This window comes from Vulpes lagopus, chromosome 5 (assembly GCF_018345385.1).
Source record: "Vulpes lagopus strain Blue_001 chromosome 5, ASM1834538v1, whole genome shotgun sequence".
In the NCBI taxonomy this organism is placed as follows: Eukaryota; Metazoa; Chordata; class Mammalia; order Carnivora; family Canidae; genus Vulpes; species Vulpes lagopus.
The window spans coordinates 68,604,164-68,624,411 of NC_054828.1; the positions used below are offsets into that span (position 1 = coordinate 68,604,164).

The 20,248-nt window shown below is 43.5% G+C and overlaps 1 protein-coding gene across 4 annotated transcripts in view; it reads right to left on the bottom strand.

Moving 5' to 3' along the window:
• Positions 1 to 734: 734 nt before the first annotated feature.
• The window catches only part of HSD17B6 (hydroxysteroid 17-beta dehydrogenase 6), a 40,908-nt gene continuing 21,394 nt past the window's right edge, over positions 735 to 20,248 (bottom strand). For 2 of the 4 annotated variants that reach the window (XM_041757156.1, XM_041757157.1), the window contains exons 2-5: positions 11,104 to 11,436; positions 8,439 to 8,697; positions 4,310 to 4,473; positions 735 to 1,414 (exon numbers count right to left, since the gene is read on the bottom strand). In XM_041757156.1, coding sequence (XP_041613090.1) covers positions 1,197 to 1,414; positions 4,310 to 4,473; positions 8,439 to 8,697; positions 11,104 to 11,416 — 954 coding nt within the window. In that variant the 5' untranslated portion in view covers positions 11,417 to 11,436 and the 3' untranslated portion in view covers positions 735 to 1,196. Of the gene's footprint in view, positions 1,415 to 4,309; positions 4,474 to 8,438; positions 8,698 to 11,103; positions 11,437 to 13,720; positions 13,740 to 19,865; positions 19,885 to 20,248 lie in introns of those variants that run through there. The other 2 variants (XM_041757155.1, XM_041757158.1) reach the window with 2 other exon arrangements.

The following is a 20,248-nucleotide window of genomic DNA, read 5'->3' on the forward strand; positions in this document are numbered from 1 at the left end:
ACTGCTGGCTTTTTTTTTTTTTTTAAGCTTTTGAATGTTAGCTGAACATTTCACTATGTGTGTGTATATATTTTAGATTTTATTTATTCATTCACAATAGACAGTAGAGAGAGAGAAGCAGAGACACATGAGGAGGGAGAAGCAGGCTCCATGCCAGGAGCCCAACGCAGGACTCGATCCCCGGACTCCAGGATAGCACCCTGGGCCAAAGGCAGGTGCCAAACCGCTGAGCCACCCAGGGATCCCCTGTGTATATTATTTTAATTAAAAACATTAAAAACAAAACAAAACAAAAAAAACATTAAAAACCACTTTTTTTTTTTTTAATTTTTTTTTTTTTTTTTTTTTTTTTTTTTTTTTTTTTTTTTTTAAATTTATGATAGTCACAGAGAGAGAGAGAGGCAGAGACACAGGCGGAGGGAGAAGCAGGCTCCATGCACCGGGGGCCTGATGTGGGATTCGATCCCAGGTCTCCAGGATCGTGCCCTGGGCCAAAGGCAGGCGCCAAACCGCTGCGCCACCCAGGGATCCCAAAAACCACTTATTTTTAAATAAAGAAGAAACATCCTCAAAAATAGCTGGCAACAGAGAGAAGGCAGAAATATTTCATTTAAATAAATGAAATATTTATTTAAAGTACCATAGTACAGATCCATTTCTTTTTTTTTTTTAATTTTTTTAAATTTTTATTTATTTATGATAGTCACAGAGAGACAGAGAGAGAGGCAGAGACATAGGCAGAGGGAGAAACAGGCTCCATGCACCGGGAGCCTGATGTGGGATTTGATCCCGGGTCTCCAGGATCGCGCCCTGGGCCAAAGGCAAGCGCCAAACCACTGCGCCACCCAGGGATCCCTACAGATCCATTTCAAATAAACAGGCCCATATATTTCTCAATAGTCCTCAAGCAATAGTGTATAATTGCACAGGAAAACTATTCATTTTTGTAAAGATATAATATTAAAACAAGTTCAATTGTTTTCAGTCCACTCTGTTTAACAGGCAAAGAAAAACGATGTATTTGGAAATATTCTAATGAAAAAACGCTTAAAATAGTAAAAATTTATTACCTAAAGGAAAAACCTTTGGATATCTAGAATATAAACATGTTAATTCCAAATAAGGATTACTGAGATACTAATGATCAATTTCAGACTTTCCTCTTCTTCATTTCAAGAGCCATAAAACTAGTTTTCTTAGACTGCTTGGGCTGGTTTGGGCCAGGATCTCGTCAATATGTAGTCTGCCAGTGATGTAGGCAAATAAGATAAAGGAATAAAGAAAAACTGAGAATCCCAACCAGCTGAATATCGAGTGCGGGGATGCACAGATGTCAAAGCATGTTCCATGCAGTCAGTGACCAGGTTCAGGTTTGTGCTACATTTCAAGAGCCCTTGTTTGACGCCATTGTGATCTGTATACAAAAAGAGAAATGACGGTTAGCGATCTTACTCCCTGTGGTTTTGGGTTTTTAAGATTTTATTTATTTATCTGAGAGAGAGAGAGAGAATAAGTGGGGGACAGGGGCTGAGGAAGGAGAAGCAGACTCTCTGCTGAGCACAGGGAGCCCATCTCAGGACATCTCCATCCCAGGACTCTGAGGTCACAACCTGAACCAAAAGACACTTAACCAATTGAGCCACCCAGGCGTCCCAATCCTTGCATTTTAGTGTTAAGATCCTGTTATACGCTCATAGAAGTCTAACTACATTTTATTTCTACAAGGATTAGGCTGATTAGATCTATGCTTCCCAGTGACAGCCACTAGCCAAATGTAGTTACTGAACTTAAAATATAGCTAGTATAACTAAAAATGGAATTTAAAAATTTTAATTTTAAAACTCAAAGCTGGGGATCCCTGGGTGGCGCAGCGGTTTGGTGCCTGCCTTTGGCCCAGGGCGCGATCCTGGAGACCTGGGATCGAGTCCCACATCGGGCTCCCGGTGCATGGAGCCTGCTTCTCCCTCTGCCTGTGTCTCTGCCTCTCTCTCTCTCTCTCTCTCAATCTCTGTGTGTGTGTGTGTGTGTGACTATCATAAATAAATAAACATTTAAAAAAAATAAATAAAACTCAAAGCCATTGTTGGAAAACGTTTTAGTATTTTTGGAATAACAGAGATATGTGAATCTACCTTTGCAACTGGAAAGTTTTTAAATCTTGTTGAGATATAATTAATATACCATAAAATTCAGCCATTTATTTATTTTTTTAAAAAGATTTATTTATTTATTCATAAGAGACACAGAGAGAGGGAGAAGCAGGTTCCCTGCAGGGAGCCCGATGCGGAACTTGATCCCACATCCCGGGATCAAACCCTGAGCCAAAGGCAGATGCCCAACCGCTGAGCCACCCAGGCATCCCAAAATTCAGCCATTTAAAGTGAAATCAATGGCTTTTAGTATATGTAGAGTTATGCAACATCACCACAATCTAAGTTTAGAACATTCTTATTATCCCCAGAAGAAAACTTATACCTATCAGCATCACCAACCCAGCTGTAGGGTTGCTGCTGTCTCTGTGGATTGCCTTTTCTGGACCTTTCATATACATAGAGTTACACATTGTAATCCTTTGGGACTGGATTCTTTTCACTAAGCAAAACGTTCTCAAGCCAAACGTTCTCAAGCCTCTTCCAGGCTGTAGCATGTATCAGTACTTCATTCCTTTTTATTGCCAAATAATATCCTATTGTATGACTATTGTCTTTTGCGTACCCATTCATCAGTTGATGGACATTTAAGTAGTTTCTGCTTTTGAGATATTATGAATAATACTGCTGGCAACTCTAAATTTTCTTAATCTATAGATGAAGTATTTCCTAGGAAAACTTAGCATCCAAGTTGAAATATGCTGTAAATGTAAAATATGCACCGATTTTCAAAGACTAATAAGAAAAAAGAATATAAAATACCTTAACAACTTTATATTGATAATAAATACTGAAATGATAGTATTTTGGATATGTACAATTAAATAAACTGGATTAGAATTAATTCATTTCACTTGTTTCCTTTTTCTGAAGAGGCAACTATAAAATTTAAGATTACATATACGGCTCTCGTTATATTTCTATTGGATAGCACTGTAAAGTTATCCATGATAACTCTATGAACATTTCAACTCCTTTTAAATCATGAAATATATATATCTTTTTATATCTATATATACTTTCATGTATAGCCACTACAATAAATTCTATTTTCCTCTTAATTTCTATCATCAAACTGTATGTATCCAGAGGGGGGAAAATTCCCGATACACAGTTTAAAACCTTAGATGGGGAAGAGTTTACAGCTATGGCTGCCCCTGGCATGCTGGGAACAGTTCCCTAGCGAGTTCTGAAAAGCTCAGGCACTGTTTTGTGCCAGCTTTTTCCTGATCCACTTTTTCTCCCCTGTGCTAATGGTGACCCTCTTGGGCCATATGCGCCCAGAAGACAGTGCTGCAGGTGAGGAGTCTTCTGTTCGACTTCTGTCAACCTCCTTTTCGCTGATAAATAAACCATACCACTCAAAGCCAGCGACAAGGCTGCTGCTACCCTACCCATCACAGGGTCCCTTTATGAAAGGAGAGCTGCTCCATTTGGCCTTGGCAAGTTGTTGACTTCTCTGTGTGAAGAAAAAACATTGCTTCTCCCAGGAAGATGGAACCCCACACCAATGTGCCTAACTTACTTCTATGAAGACGACTGCCTTGCACCCACTCCCAAACTGCCTTCTCTTCCAGGTCATAAGAATGACATTCTTACAAGAAATTGAACCATCTCACTCCAATGAAGCTCCTGAGACATGCATATGAGGTCTAGTCTCTGGACACAGTCAATAAGGCCCTGCAAAGCTAGCCCTCACCCTCTTCCCTCTGCCCACACACAGCCTTCCTCTTCCTACAATAAGACATGGAGTTTGTGGTTGGGCCCTTTGTTACCAAAAGGGTAGACAATACTAAAGGCTGGACTTTAGTTGTGCAGGCCTCCCACACCAGCCCCACCAAACTACAGAGGGGCACACAAGATCCAGAGGTACCATACCTCTAACCATGTAATCCCTCCCTCCTGCTCAGGTGGCCAGGCCCACAGGTGACAAAGCAGCACAAGCCTTGGTCCTTGGCTATCTATATAACCTCTTCCTCAGCCATGGCAGCCATCACCAACAACCATGAGAGCACTGGGACTTTCCCAAACCCCTCCTGTCCTGGGAAGGTTTTGCTTAAGGACCTCTGCTCTCAGAGGACCTGCCAATCATTCTCACCAACCCTCTTTTCCCCTTCTCATGCAAGGTTATCTATTATCCTATCCAAAAAAAAGCTCACGAGCATCAAAGAACTTCTGTCCATAGGCTTCCTTAATATGCGTGGGGACTTCTTCCCAGGCTTGCTTTAGTCTCTCTAGGCACCACGCCACATGTGTCATTCCGGTCCTGAAGTAGCCGGGTTCAACTATGCTGATTTTCACCCCAAAATGTCGAAGCTCACGCCTGAAAATAAAAACCCTCGATTTAACTCTTTTGATTGAAAGATACCACAATTTCAACGCTCTCGGGGAGGAAAACAAAAAAGAACAAGTTTATAAAAACATCTCTACTGAATATTTTAAAGGATAAAGAAATGGAGAGGAAAAAAAATTTTTTAATATCTCTAGGTCCAACAAATCGGGACATGATCATACAAACTACCATAACCATTCAATTCTACATCCACTCTTTTCAGAGTTACTAAGTACCTGCCATGTATTAGATGTAGAACCATGAAGAATACAAGGAATAATAAAGAAAGTTAGCATTATTATGACAGGTATTGTGCTGAGTATTTCACATGCATGATCTCAGAAAATTAAGACTCAGTTGCTTGCCTCAAAAAGCTCACAGTGGGGGAGTCCAACAAGTAAGCAAATAATTGTCATACAACTCAAAAGAATTATAAAGGAGAGGTATTCGAGGGGCCATATAAGTAGAGAGGAGGAGGCAGACAGATTTCTGAGGGAGTCAGAGAAGGCTTCAGTGAGGAGAGAATGTTTCAGTAGAGCCTTGAAGGATAAAGAGGGAATTTCTGAGTAAAGAAAGGGGATGAACATAATACCAAGTAGTGGAATCGTATCCACAAGAGCATGGGCTTCTGAAAAATCACCATATATTCAAAGACTACAAGAGACCATTAGTGGAATATGACATGGGCATTAAGATTACAAGTCACTGGTCGCTCTAGAATACTCAGGTTAGTTCAACAAACAGTTCCAAAATATTTATCAGGGGCTGAGTATGTAGTAGCAGGTATGGGGCTAGGTGCTGCCTTCACCAAGTGAAGGAAGATGGCATCGTGACCACAGTGGAGGTATCCTCTAGGTGTTTAGGAGACAATGATGAGGGGTACTCCCTAATCTAGAGGTTCAAGTAGCCTCACTGGAGAAGGTGAAGCCCAAGCTGATATCAAGAAGAAATGTTTGAGGAACACCTGGGTGGTTCAGCGGTTGAGCGTCTGCCTTTGGCTCAGGGCGTGATCCCAGGATCCAGGATCGAGTCCTGCATCGGGCTCCCCATGGGGAGTCTACTTCTCCCTCTGCCTGTGTCTCTGCCTCTCTCTGTGTGTCTCTCATGAATAAATAAATAAATCTCTTTTTTAAAAAAAGAGAAATGTCTGAAATAATAGTCCATAAGAAGGTAAAACACAAAGCATCATGACCCTCTAAGCAGTGAGTGACTGGTCCTCAAAGTGTGGTCCCCAAATAAATGGCAACACCAGCATCTGGGAGCCTGTTAGAAATATAAATTATTGGGCTCTAGTCTAGATTTATAAAGTCAGAAACTCTGGGGGTGAGACCCGACAATCTGTTTGAATAAGCCATCCAAGTGGCTCTGAGACATCCTAGAGGTTAAAAACCACTGTTCTAAAGGAAAAGCCTCCCTTTATCAAAGCAAAACCTAAAACTTTCCGTGGTAGAGCCTCAGTGAAAGATCCTCCAGGTGCCAGCGTGTGCTGGAGAAGAGAGGGCTATGCAAGCCAGTGGCACCTCTGGCTTCCCCTTGCAGCTTCCTCACTGTGATCCCCATCACACCACAACATCTACATTCCCTTTAAAACTCCAACTCAAATGTGGGACAGAACTTCCTTTCCCTGTTCCGCCTTAGCACAATTAAGGCACATTGCAATTTTCTAAAGGAATTTATGATTTGAACATTGGAAGGACATTCTTTGCTCTTGGTCTGCGAATGAGTCAAGGGGTCCGAGACACCAGTCATGAGTGGTGGTAAACCAGCAGGAGCAGCCACATAGGGGCAGGCAGAACGTCAGTTAGGCTGCAGGCCAGGCAAGGTGCCTGCTACACGGTGACGACTCACATGACTTCCTCAGGTATTTCCCTATTCTCTTCCTAGGCAGATAGTACAATGTGCGTGTTATACGAGATATCTACCAGTTATGGCACATGGTGGCTCAGTAACGGCCCCCAGAGATCCCTGGAACCTATAAATGTCACCCTATGTGGCACTTCACAGTTGTGATTAAATTAAGCGTCTTGAGATAGGGAGATTATGCTAGATAATTTGGGTGTGCCCTTAGTGCAATCACAACTACCCTTATAAGCGACACAGAGGCAGATCTGAAGGCCCATAGGGGATGAGAAGGCAATGTGACCTTGGAGGCAGAGACTGGAGTGATGTAGTCACAAGCCAAGGAATGCTGAAAGCCACCAGAAACTGGAAGAGGCAAGGAACAGATTCTCCCCGAGAGCCTTCAGAAGGCACCTGGCCCTGACAACAACGTGATTTTGGCCCAGTAACACTGATTACAGACTTTGGCCTCCAGAACTGTGAGGAAACAAATACGTGTCGCTTTCAATGTGTATGGGACACCTGGCTGGCTCAGTCGGTAGAGCATGCGATTCTTGATCTTGGGGTTGTGAGTTCGAGCCCCACATTGGGTATGGAGATTACCTAAAAAAATTAAGGTTTTTTTTTTTTTTTTTTTTTTCAAAAAAAAGATTATATTTTTTCATTCATGAGAGAGAGAGAGAGAGAGAGAGAGGCAGAGACACAGGCAGGGGGAGAAGCAGGCTCCATGCAGGGAGCCTGACATGGGGCTCGATCCGAGGACTCCAGGATCACAACCTGGGCTGAAGGCAGCGCTAAACCACTGAGCCACCCAGGCGTCCCTAAAAAAATTAAGTCTTAAAAAAAAGTTACAGCAGCTATAGGAAGCTAATCCATAGTGCCTAAAAATATTCACAGCTCATTTCCAAGTAACTGCCCTAAAGTCAGCCCCCGCTAATGGGGAGACTAAGCAGCAATATTTCGTGCCATGTGACTACACCATCATGTCCACAGCTAACTGGACCAGGGAAGGTACTGGATGGGGAGGAAAGCCCTGCCTGGGACGGGATGGCTCTGCCTGTTATTACCTGTGTTATGACTATGAAGACTTACTAATCTCTGTGCCCCAGTTTCCTCACACCTACAATAAAGATACAAATAATTACCTTCCTCATTGGGTTGCGTGAAAATTAAATGACCTGTTAGATGTCAAGTACCTACAACAGTGTCTGGCACAACAATAAGTACACAAAAATGTCACGTACTTATTGGCACACACATGTCACTTGGCACACACAGAAAATAAACACAGCTGATAGAGTCGTCTCTCTTGGGAATGAAAATGTAAAGGGAAATATAAAAAGGAAGAAGCTGACAGAGCAACATGAAGCTAAAACACTGCCTGAAAAAAAGCCAGGAGGTAGAGGCAGGGCCAACTAAGGGCTGTGGTGAACTGAAGTCCTAAGAAAAGAAGTTCTTAGATAAAGAAAAGATATACAAAAAAAAAGAAGAAGAAGAAGAAGGAGAAGAAGAAGAAGAAGAAAAGATATACAGAGTAAGGAGATGAGCGCCCAGAGAGAGAGAGAGAGAGAGAGAGTCTCACCAGGGAGAGACAAGGCCAGGCTCACGTTAAGGAGGAAGGAGGACAGTCACCTTCTCTTCAGAAATGAAATTTCATCAAAGATAAATCTTGAGAATTAAAGTGTGATCGGTGGCAGGAGACAAAGACCTAGGGTCGAAACACAGTTATGCCAAACCCTGGTTATGGCAGGTGAACTTGGGAAAAGAGATTTAAATCTGAGCTTCAGTTTCCTTTTTTTTTTTTTTTTTAAGACTTTGTTTATCTATTTGACAGAGAAAGAGGGAGAGCACATGCAGCGGAGCGGCAGGCAGAGGGAGAGGCTAAATCCCAGGACCCTGGGATCACGACCTGAGCTGAAGGCAGACGTTCAACTGATTGAGCCACCGAGGTGCCCATGAGCCTCAGTCTCCTATATAAAACAGACTAGTAATAATATCTACAAATCAAGATTTTTAGAGTAATGAAACGGGATAATGTAGGTGAAAGCAATCAGCACAATGGCTAAAACATATTTAAGTGCTCAAGAGTTGCTTTTGTTTTAACTTAAGAGCATTACCTCAGAGTATCTGAAAAGGCTTCTACTCCGTACTTGGAGCTACAGTAGGCTCCTCCAAAGAAAGCAAGTCTTCCCAGAATGCTGGAGACGTTAACAATCCTCCCCCGTGCTCTCCTCAGCAAGGGAAGCATGCTTAAGGTCACTTCAATCAAACCAGTGAGGTTCACTTTGAAGACATCCACATAGGCCTCTATCTTCAGCCACTCGCTGTAGCAATGTGGGTGAAAAATGCCTGCATTGTTGACCAGGCCCCAGAGACCTAGAACAAAGTCAAAGCAGAAGTTCAGTTTCAAACAAAACTGACAAACTTTTTACTTTAATCAATCTTCCTGCTGACAACTAAAAAAATGTTAGACAAAATATATTCTCTAATGTTTCTGAGTCCATCAGTTTGTAACAAGAAAGTATAAAAAAGGTCAGGCCAAAAACTAAGAAAAGGTGGGAATCCAGAAACAATAAAGAGGACGCTGATACCAGCTTTGATTTGAAGGAATTTGCCAACCAATGTGAATACGGGTTTTGGTATTTATAGCCTCAATAAGATATGAAGTCCAGGGCCCACCTAAGGTAGGGATTCTAATAAAAAATAGTTTCAAAAAAAAAAAAAAAATAGTTTCTTCAGGACACCTGAGTGGCTCAGTGGTTGAGCATCTGCCTTTGGCTCAGGGCGTAATCCTGGGGTCCTGGGATCGAGTCCTGCATCAGGCTCCCTGCAGGGGGCCTGCTTCTCCCTCTGCCTGTGTCTCTGCTTCTCTTTCTGTGTCCCTCATGAATAAATAAATAAAATCTTAAAAAACAAACAAACAAACAACTATGAGTAGATAGGATCTATTCAGCATTTGTTGAGCCCTTAACAGGTACCAGAGAATATGCCAGAAACTAGAAGTACAATAATGGGTAAGGAAGGCCCGTGTCTTCAAGGTAGCTCACACTCTAACAGATGGGAAACCAGTAACAATACAACAGAAATAAACTGCAAGGCACAGCACAGAGGCTGTAACTCCCCAGAATTCCTGACTCTGCCTGGGATACATCCTCAGAGAGGATATAATATGTTGAAGTCAACTTTCAAGTCAATTTTTTAAAATATCAAACCTCCTGCAACCCAACAAAACAATGTTATTGCTAGTCTGCAACTCCTGGGGTGAAGTGAGGTTTAGGAAGGTCAATTAACAAGATCTATGGAATCAGAAAACAAGAGGGAGAGACAGGAAGGGGAATGAAGAGGATCTGGATAAAAATTAAACTTAGAAGTGAAGACTCGTGGGGTGCTTGGGTGGCTCAGTCAGTTCAGTGTTTGCCTTCAGCTCTGGTCATGATCCCAGGGGTCCTGGGATAGACCCCTGACATGGGTTCCCTGCTCAGTGGGGAGTCTGTTCCTCCCTCTGCCCTTGTCCCTGTTCCTGCTCTCTCCTCTCTCAAATACATAAATAAAATCTTTAAAAAAAAAAAAAAAAGAAGTGAAGACTCATCCACAATTGCCAAAAACTGAAAACAACCAAGATGTCCTTCAGGAGGTGAATGACAAAAAACTGCTATACATACAGTGGAATATTATTCAGTAATAAAAAGAAATGAGCTATCAAGCCACAGAAAGACAAGTAGGAAGCTGAAATGCATGTTGCTAGTTGCAAGAAGCCATTTTAAAAGGCCATATATACAATGTGATTCCAACTACATGACATTCAGGAAAAGGCAAAACTATGCAGACAGGAAAAAGATGAGTAATTGCCAGGATTCGCGGGGGTTGGAGGGCACAGATGGCAACCAGGTGGAACACAGGATCTTAGGGCAGTGAAACTATTCTATATCATACTATATGGTGGATACATGTTATTTAACATTCAGCAAAACCCACAGAATTGTACAATACAAAGTGGACCCTAATGTAAACTATGGACTTTAGTTAATGATAACATATTAATATTGGCTCATCAAATGTAATAAACGTATCACACCAATGTAAGATGTTAATAATAGAGGAAACTGTAAGAGGGGTTGTATATGGGAACTGTGTACTCACTTTGAATTTTTCTGTCAATCTACAATATCTCTAAGAAATACAGTCTATTGATCAGAAAAAAATTTTTTAGAAAGAAATGGACCAAAGGCTGACTTCAAAGAATGACTATGTATTTCTAAATATATGTATATATTATATATATATATTTTTTTTTTTTTTTTAACTTGAGAGAAAGAGTATAAGCAATGGGAGGAGCAAACAGAGAGGGAGAAGCAGATTCCCCAACAAGCAGGGAGCCCAACACGGGACTCAATCCCAGGACCTGGAATCATGACCTCAGCCAAATTTGGACTCTTCACCGACTGAGCCATCCAGGGGCCCAGGAATGACTATATTTTAAATGGTAGCAAAGGGGGAAAGAATCAGTTTCTTAAGAATACCTTGAAAATTGTTTAAACATAAATAACTATGTTATAAATACCCCACTGACAAGGTGAAATAATAGCTTCAAATCTATTTGGCTCATTTTTCAAGGTAAACATTGTTAAGGAAATGAAACACTACCAAAGAGCACGATCATCTTTCAAATGAAAAAGACAGCCTGCTGTCTTTTAAGCCCTGCTTTTGAGATTTTATATACAGAGAGAAAATTTTAACATCTTCATGCCCAAGTAAATAAAAGGAGAAAATACTTCTCCATACCTCTGTCCCCCACATGCTCCTCCACCCACTGGGTGGCCGCCAAAATGCTCTCTGTCTTGGTGACATCCAGGATCACCGTGTCCAGCCTGTCTGACGTCTGGCTTCTCAGCTGCTGGGCCCCCTTCTCCGTCAGACATGCAGCCAGCACCCTCAAGCCTCGCAGGTCCAGCTGCCTGGCCAGCAGGTTCCCGAAGCCCGAGTCACAGCCCGTGATGAAGACATACTTGTCCTGCAGGTGGCTCACCACCTGTCTCTCCCGGTACCAGCGCAGGAGGTAGTACAGGCCCACGAGGGCCGCCAGGGACCACCACATGGTGAGGGGACCTCCTTCCCCTTCAAAAGAAAGAGAATGGCTTTTATTTCATTTTGTCCTTTTCTCTTTAACCAATTATCTACTGAGTATATATTATATGTCAGGCATTGCACCAGGTGTTGGGGACTCCATAGTCACTAATGCTCAAGGAGCCACAGTCTAGAGAGGGGATCAGAGGTAACCAGACGAGTGCAATGCAGTGAGGTGAGTGCCAAAGCAATATACACACAGTCTAATGAAGCTGCAAAGGAGTATGACCACTGCCTACAAAGTTAGAAATGGCTTCACAGACGCAGTAATTTTGGAACTAATTCCTATAAGAGTTCAAAAAGTAGCCAGATGAAGGGCATTCCAGGCAGCAGTAGTGTGTACATGAACAAAGTGGTGAGTAGCGTAACTTCCTGATGCCTACAAGCAGTTCAGCACGGTGCGGTACAGAGCATAGAGGCAGGAAAGGCTCAGACCATGATGGTCCTTGTGGACCACACTAAGGAATCTGGACATTATCTTGTTGCTATTATTGGGAAGTATTAAATTAAGGAGTAAGATGAACAGATTTAGCTTTAGAGAGATCTGTCTCACGGTGGGAGTAGAAGGTATATTTAACAGGGCTTTGAGGAAAGCAAAGAGACCAGTTAAGAGACCCAACTGTTTGGGTGAAATAGAGCAGCCAAAGCAGTTTGTAGGGCAGCCCTGGTGGCTTAGTGGTTTAGTGCCGCCTTCCGCCCAGGGTGTGATCCTGGAGACCTGGGATCGAGTCCCACGTCAGTCTCCCTGCATGGAGCCTGCTTCTCCCTCTGCCTGTCTCTCTCTCTCTCTCTCTCTCTCTCTCTCTCTGTCTCTAATAAATAAATAAAATCTTAAAAAAAAGTAGTTTGTAAATAAAGACCAATTAAGATGCCTTGTTAAAATAAGTGTTCAAAGATGCCCACATTTCTTCATGTAGTTCTAGAGAAAGAGCCACCATTTGGGGGGCAATCTTTAGTGTTGGGTGAAGTAACATATGATTCGTAAGCACATAACCACTAACAAAGATGGATGTGAGCCCACTAGGACATCGGAAGGCCTGGATGACACCTGCATGACACCTGCATGAGGTGACTGCCATTCAAAATCTCTGGCTTGGCATTCAGGCCTTCCCAGCGGTCTGGCCCTTGACTTACTCCTTTGGCTTCTTTCTTGCCACATCTCTCTTGCACCCTATTTTTCAATCATAACTAGCAGCTTTCAGTACACAATTCACAGTACAGGCTTTTCACACCACAGTAGACAATTCTCTCAACAATTCCTTTCTTCCAGCCCTAATCCATTTGACAAATAATGCTCATCTGTTAATACTTAGCTGAATCATCATTTTTTATTCAAGAAACATCAATTCAATATCTACTACGAGTTAGACACAATGTTAGGCACTGATAAACAACAGTAAACCCAACAATGTTCCATTATTCACTGAATTCACCATCTAAGTGTGAAGGCCAACAAGAAAAAGCAATGGAACAGAATTAAGGACAAGATGCGCTTGGCAGATCTTAGGTTTCTTGAAAGAGTAAAATAGAAGTTGATATCTAAAGGATAATAAAACAATAATAATAATAACAATAGCTAACAACAACAATAGCATAACACTTGCTGTGTATCAGGACCTTCTCTAAGCATTTCCCAAATATTAACTCACTGAATTCTCACACTATGGCACAGTCCTGTCCTAGCCCTGTGTTAGGTTCAAATGCCAAAACAATTAGTATTGCAAGTGATTCAGTGGGGGAAAAGGGAGGAGTGCAGGAGTGCAGGAGTAGATGGTAATGCGGGTGTGAAAGGAGAGAGAGAAGGGAGGATTTGAGAGGAAGCTCCTTAAAGTGTAGGACAGCCTACACTTTAGGAAGGTCTCAACCAGGCCAGAGGGGGGCCCTTGAGCACAGACTGCCCAGTAGAATCCTGCACTGGGCAGAACTTGCTGGGCTCTACTGCTGCTGCCATGCGCAGTCACTGGCTGGGGGTGCCCAGAAGTGTGCCTCAGTATACATTCCATAGCCGATCCAAAAGCAACAGCTGGAGGCTGTGAGTCAACTGCACTCCTTAAAGCAAAAAAGACATCTGAGCAATGCACCTCCACAACTGCCACATTACTTTATAGATGAGCACCGAGAGATTAAGGATAGCTCAGGCAAAGTGGTGGGGAGAGTGGTCCAGGCATAAGATTTTCCTGACCCCTCTTGACCTGACCCCTGGTCTGACAAAATGGACTGCTTCCTTCCTGGCATCCCCACTGCAGCCTGCACTTGAGTGGATCATGGCACTCACCAACTTGTTGCAAGGCTTCCTCCCACTTTTAGATGAACACCCTGGAGAGCCCAGGGTTGTGTATTCATCTGCACCTGGCACAGTAAATGGTACACAGTCGGTGCTATGTTGTTAGACAAATGCTGTTAGATAAATTAAATGAAAATATCCTGAGGTGGGGGTGGGGGTGGAGGGACAAAGGGAACAAAGGGAACAACAGGAAGAATGAGCCAGAGAAGTAATAGAAAGAAAGCCCAAGGAAGCCAACGTTAGAGGGGCTTCATGAGGATCAACTTCGCAGCATGGAGGTTCACTGAATACTAGCAGGTTACTGGCAATCGAAACAAGACTCTTAGGGAGTTAAGAGTGAAGACGCCAGCCTGCAGTGGGCTGATGGATGGACTGGAGGGCAGAAAGTAGAGCCTTTCAAAAGAGTCTGGGAAAGAGAGGAAAGAAGGCAATAGCTCTAGAGGAATGAAGGGTTATGATACTGTGATTTATAATAAAATATATACATATGGTCTTTGTTCATTTCTGGCATAATGTTCCTAAAACACTTGGAATTTCCTAAGTGAGGAGAACACGAAGCTGTCTTATCATGTAAATGAGGTTACTTTGCAAACCACACCTAAGGATGAGGGAAGCAATAATGTGATTGGAGGGTTGGAAGGAACCCCACCCACTCCTCCACCTCTGGGAAGGGGAAAGGGGCTGGAGACTGAGTCCAATCACCAATGACCGATGATTTAAATCAATAATGCCTATGTAATGAAGCTTCCATAAAAAAGCAAAAGAATGGGGTTCAGAGAGCTTATGAATTGGTGAACACTTGGGAGATTCCGGGAGGGCTACATGCTTAGAGAGGGCATGCAAGCTCTGTATCCTTCCCCACTCCTTGCTCTAGGCATCTCTTCCATCTAGCTGTTCCTAAGTTATATCCTTTTATAATAAACCAGTCATCTAGTACATACAATATTTTTGTGAATTTTTTTAAATTCCAGTATAGTTAACATGCAGTGTTATATTAGTTTCAGGTATACAATATGTGATTCGACAATTCTATACATCACCTGGTGCTAATCATGTTAAGTGTACTCTTTATCCCCTTCACCTATTTCATCCACCCCCACCAACCCCCCCTCTGGTGACCTTCAGTTTGTTCTCTATAGTTAAGCGTTTCTATGAGTTTGGTGAGGAAGTCTAGCAAATTAATATAACTCAAAAAGGGGATCACTGGAACTTCCAATGTGTAACCAGTCGGTCAGAAGCACAGGTGCTAACCTGGCTAACCAGGAGGCTGTCTTGCAGGACTGAACTTTTAACCTCTGGGATTTGATGCTATCTCCTGGTAGACAGTGATGATGTGGGAAACAAAGCAGAAGGAAAATTATTAGATTTCCTTATTATTTACAAACACTTGACAAGTCCTTGAAACAGACAGAGTGATGTGCCTCTAGGGATTCAGCTGCCTAAATGTTAGTATTTTGCTAAGAGCAAAAGGCAATCTTAGCCCAGGACCCTGAAGCCTTCTTTAATATACAAAAATCCCTTTGGAAATGTCCTTTATCTCTACCTCCCAAGATACTTGTTAGCAATCATCCCCCAGCCATTTGAACCACTGATAAGCATCTGAAGGGTCTCATGACTCAGGTTTTATCAGACAGTAATAAATGACCTTTTCCCAACAATAGATAGCCCCCTCAAGGTCCTGGAAACTTTGATTCCAAAATTCCTTAGAGACTTATGATATCCCCAGCCCCTTCCCAACTTGAGAGTATATAAACTGCCACCCCTAATAACCCCATTGCAGCTCTTTCTGTCCACAGGCCCTGCCCCTGCCCTCATGCTTTCATAAAACCACCTTTTTGCCCCAAAGGCATCTCAAGAATTCTTCCTTGGCTGTTGGCTCTGAAGCCCAACATCTTTCCTACATCAATGTCTGAATGGAGCTGAACTGGAGGACACCCAGCTGGTGTCACAGAATTGCTTGTCAGCGGGGACAACACCCCTCCCCCTGCCAACACACTGTAACTGGGTGCAGAGCCACTCAGGGTGTAGGGGAGTAAAACTGAAGGAGCCAGTGCATGGGGAGAAAATAACTGACAGAGATGTTTAATGCTCCCTCCCTCTCTCCACCTCTCTTCCCCTCTCCCTCTCCCTCCACCTCCCCACTCTTTCCCACCCCCAGCTTTCAGTCTTTTTCCAATCTGGGAGCTCTGCGTTCTCTAGCCCTTGCTTCCGTTCTGCCTACCTGGCATTCTCTGGTGCACTCTACGGATGGCTTCAGCCTGCCTGTTTATTCACTAAAAGAGTAATTTCCTCACGCTAATCAAAGATGAAAATCTACTTCCCCATCAGAGAGCAGCTCAGGCTGCACCGACTCCCCGGGTCCTACTCTTCAAGCACCGCATACCCAGCAGCAAGAAGACAGCTGCAGAAGAGAGATGCCAGGCCAAACAGAATCTCCAGATGCGGGCCACACCTAAACATGAGCTAAAGATGCCCTGACTGCTTCAAATATCAAACCCCAAGTGAGTGGTCTGCTTGTTTTACAACCATCCATCTGCAAAAGCCGGGCAATCACTTAGGCTTCCGCCTTTGACCCAGGAGATTTATAGACTGATATACTACTATTTCTGGATTTATCAACCCTGGACAATTTCAACCGACTTCCTGTTGAGGTAAGGGGAACTTAGCTCTTTCTCACACTACATCGTCAGTCTCTCTTTCTCATCCACATGATGCTACCTGGTTAATTTTCTTTAAGGAGTTTTGAAGTGCAACTCAGAAAACACCTTCATAAACACATGCACAACTAAGATCTAACCATTTACTCCAGGCCTAACCGCCCCCCACCCTCCACCCCACCCACCCTACCCCACCCCCGTCTTCATCAGCATTTGAAGCTGCTCTCCCACAAAGATCTTGAAAGCTGAAACTGTCCTCTCCGACTACAGCCCTTTGTATCTTTAGGGCTCTTCCCCCTTCTTCCCTCACCTCTTCCGGTCTCTTTCCTCCTACTGTGCCCTCCCTTTCCTCCGTCTCTATTATTACAGTCCTCTTACGGCTTACCGCCTTGTTCAGTGTAGGTCCCACGGCCAGCCACTTGAGGGATGTTTTACTGGCCTCCCAAAGCCTGTACCATCCGCCTTCCCTCAATGGCGGCTGTCAAAGGGCACAAGGGAATGGCCATAAAACAAACAAGTTATTTGTTGTCAATTTGTTATCAAATCAAGGATAGCCCTCCTCGGCTGGACTTTCGCTGATACAAGGCAGACCTTCTGTTTGCCTCCATCTGACCCTTCCCTCCTGTTTTCCCAATAACACCCACTCCAAATCTTCTCTAACTTTCTCGATTTCCCAACCGCCCGTTCACCGGGGCTCTTCTTCCACAGATGAGCTCCCTTCTTGTCTCCGCCAAAATCCAGACCAGCTCATCCTCCTTAAAATTGAACCAATGGCCGGCACAATCTAATTCATACCCACATTTTACCTCTCCTTTCAGGCTGCCACATCCACAGAGGACATCCCCACTCTAAATGTCTCTTGATTCTGTCCTCTGGGCTGCCTCTTCTGTCTTCCTTCCTCCCTGAGACCAGGCTACCCCGCTACCCTCTAAATGATCATCCTCTCTTACCTCATATGGTCAAAATATTCAAAGAGCCTATGAACAGGTCCTCTGTTGTCCCATCACCCATTGTGTTCCCCAACCCCTTGTACTCCACCTCCCACTCCCATCACTCTCAGGAAACTCAGAGCTCACCAAGAACCTGGCAGCCAATCCTCAAGACCTCTTATCTCTCTTCCTTCTCTGATATCACTGCAATAGTTAGCACTTTCCTTTTTCTAGTAATCTTACCTGATTCTCAGATTCCAACTGGCTCTTGGGTGAAGGAGGAGGTTGCTTTCAGATCATGCCAATGCCCTTGTTGGAGACTCTCTATGGCTCCCTATCCCCCACAGATACAGTCAAAACTCCTCAGCGTGGCAAATAATTATAATAGTGAACAGTAATTAAGAACTTATCTTGTGCCAGGCACTGTTCAAAGCAACACACACATATGTGATCCTCATGCGACCACCTCATGAGGTATGTGCAATCATTATGCCCATTTTTCAGGCGAGGACACCAAGGCACAAATCAAGGCAAAAATTAAGTGCATTGTCCAAAGTCAAACAGAAAATGAGTAGTAGAGACAGGATCAAGTCACTATATATATTCTCTCTCCCCTAGAAGACTTCCCATGGTCTGGCCCTGGTCTACTTTTCCCATTTAAGCTCCCTGCTCTCACAGGCAGAAGCCATCACCTGCTCCATCTTAACCACCCAATTCTGGGAACATGTTCCTCCCTTGACTTCTGAGATACTCCACTCTCCTGGTTCTCCTGCTTCCATCACAGTGCTCCTTCCCTTCCTCCTCCTCTGCCCTTCCCCTTCTTCCTATGCCCTAAATGCAAAGATTCCCCAATGTTCTGTCCCAGAATCCTTCCCTGCCTGTTTCTCACTCTCTCCTGGGCAATCTTATCCCCTCTCAACTCTCACTTCCATACAACTGCTCATATCTGTATCCCCAACCTGACCATTTTCTGAGGCCCTGTCCTTTATTTCTAATTTCCTTAAGTACTCTCCAGCCCGATGTTTAGCCAGATATTCAATATACCCAAGATAGAACTCATCATCTTCTCTCTTAAAAGTGCTTCTCCTTCAGTATTCCCAATTTCTATTTGTATTACATTTTAGCCTTAATGTGCTGACACATTCTCTTCCTTGCCACATATATTCCTTGAGATGAGGCTGTAGAGTCTGGCTCTGTTGTGTCTGGAGCACCTGTTCCCTCCTATTCACTCCTATGGCTGCATCCATTGTTCAAGCCTTCAACTCTTAGTGCCTCTTGCTTGCCTATCATAGACGACTTCTCGCTGTCCCCATGGTGTCAGTCCCTTCCCCTCTCATCCACATGGTGCTGTCTGGTTAACTTCCCCAAAGCACAGTTCTGCTGATGTAACTCCACGTAAAGCATTGAACCTACTAAAAATATTCTAAGTCTAAAACCTTAGTTGGGTATACAAGGCCTTCCATGATTAGGCCTCAAACTTATCGCCCTTTCCTCTCACTCATAGAGCCTATGTTGCAACCAAACGAAAGAACTGGCCTCTCTCCACCTAGTTGTGCTCTGGTCTGTCCATGCTCTTACCACTCCTTTTCCTGTAAATGCCCTTGTTGCTCCTCTCTGCATGTCAAATACTATCTTGTCCTCCCACAATGCTCAGCAATTCATACCTCCTCCATATAAAGCTCCCTCTGAAGCATCAACCAGCAGATAGATCTGTTCTCCCATAACATCTATTCATACCTCTCCCATATAACTCATCTCTCCAACAGGACTGGTACCCCTGGTGCAGTTCTGTGAGTGATTCATCTTTATAAGTGACACAGCAGCCACCTCAGGGCTTTCGTCCAGTATGTAATTGAATTGAATAAACAATTACCACTTCTGGAAGAGCCTGTTTGGTTTTTTTGTGTTTTGTTTAAGATTTTATTTATTTAAAAAAAAAAAAAAAAAGGGATCCCTGGGTGGCGCAGCGGTTTGGCGCCTGCCTTTGGCCCAGGGCGCGATCCTGGAGACCCGGGATTGAATCCCACGTCGGGCTCCCGATGCATGGAGCCTGCTTCTCCCTCTGCCTGTGTCTCTGCCTCTCTCTCTATCTCTCTGTGACTATCATAAATAAATAAAAATTAAAAAAAAAAGATTTTATTTATTTATTCATGAGAGACACACACAGAGAGAGAGAGAGAGAGAGGGGCAGGGACACAGGCAGAGGGAGAAGCAGGCGCTCCCTGCGGGGAGCCCGATGTGGGGCTCGATCCTCGGACCCAGGATCCGGGATCATGCCCTGAACTGAAGGCTGACGCTCAACTGCTGAGCCACCCAGGTGCCCCAGACTGTTGTTTTCAGCACAATTGAAAAACAATGCCACTGCACCTAATTGATCAACTATAATTATATGTCATGTATCCCCTGCAGTATTTATGTTTTTCTTAAAGGCCGCAATTATAATACATAGTGTTTCTACAGGCTTTTCCCCTCTGTAGATAGTTAGAAAGTATCTAATTCCACAAAGACGCATGGAAGCAAATGTAATAAGCCAAGACTCTCCTACTCAACCTGACCACTCTGCCAGGAACTGGGCTTGTCCAAAGCCTTGTCCAGTCTTCGGCTGTTCCATTTTCATCACTCTTCACTCACACTCAGTTGCTTTTCAAACCATACAGCTTCTTCTTCTTCTTTTTGTTCTTGGTGCATTTTATATCTTTATTTGATAGTTGGCAGTTGGTTAGTTCTCATCCACATTAACTGTCTGTAGATTTTTGAAAGTGATGATAGATACATAGTTAACCAACATATAGGGCTATTTTGGTCAATCTTCATCCTCATTATGTTTTCTGGACAACCACACACACAGATACAAAATGGAACATTCCTCCTTATTCCTTTGGCCCAGAGAGTTTGTTGAGCCTGATGTCCATGCACACATCTGGAGTTCCCAT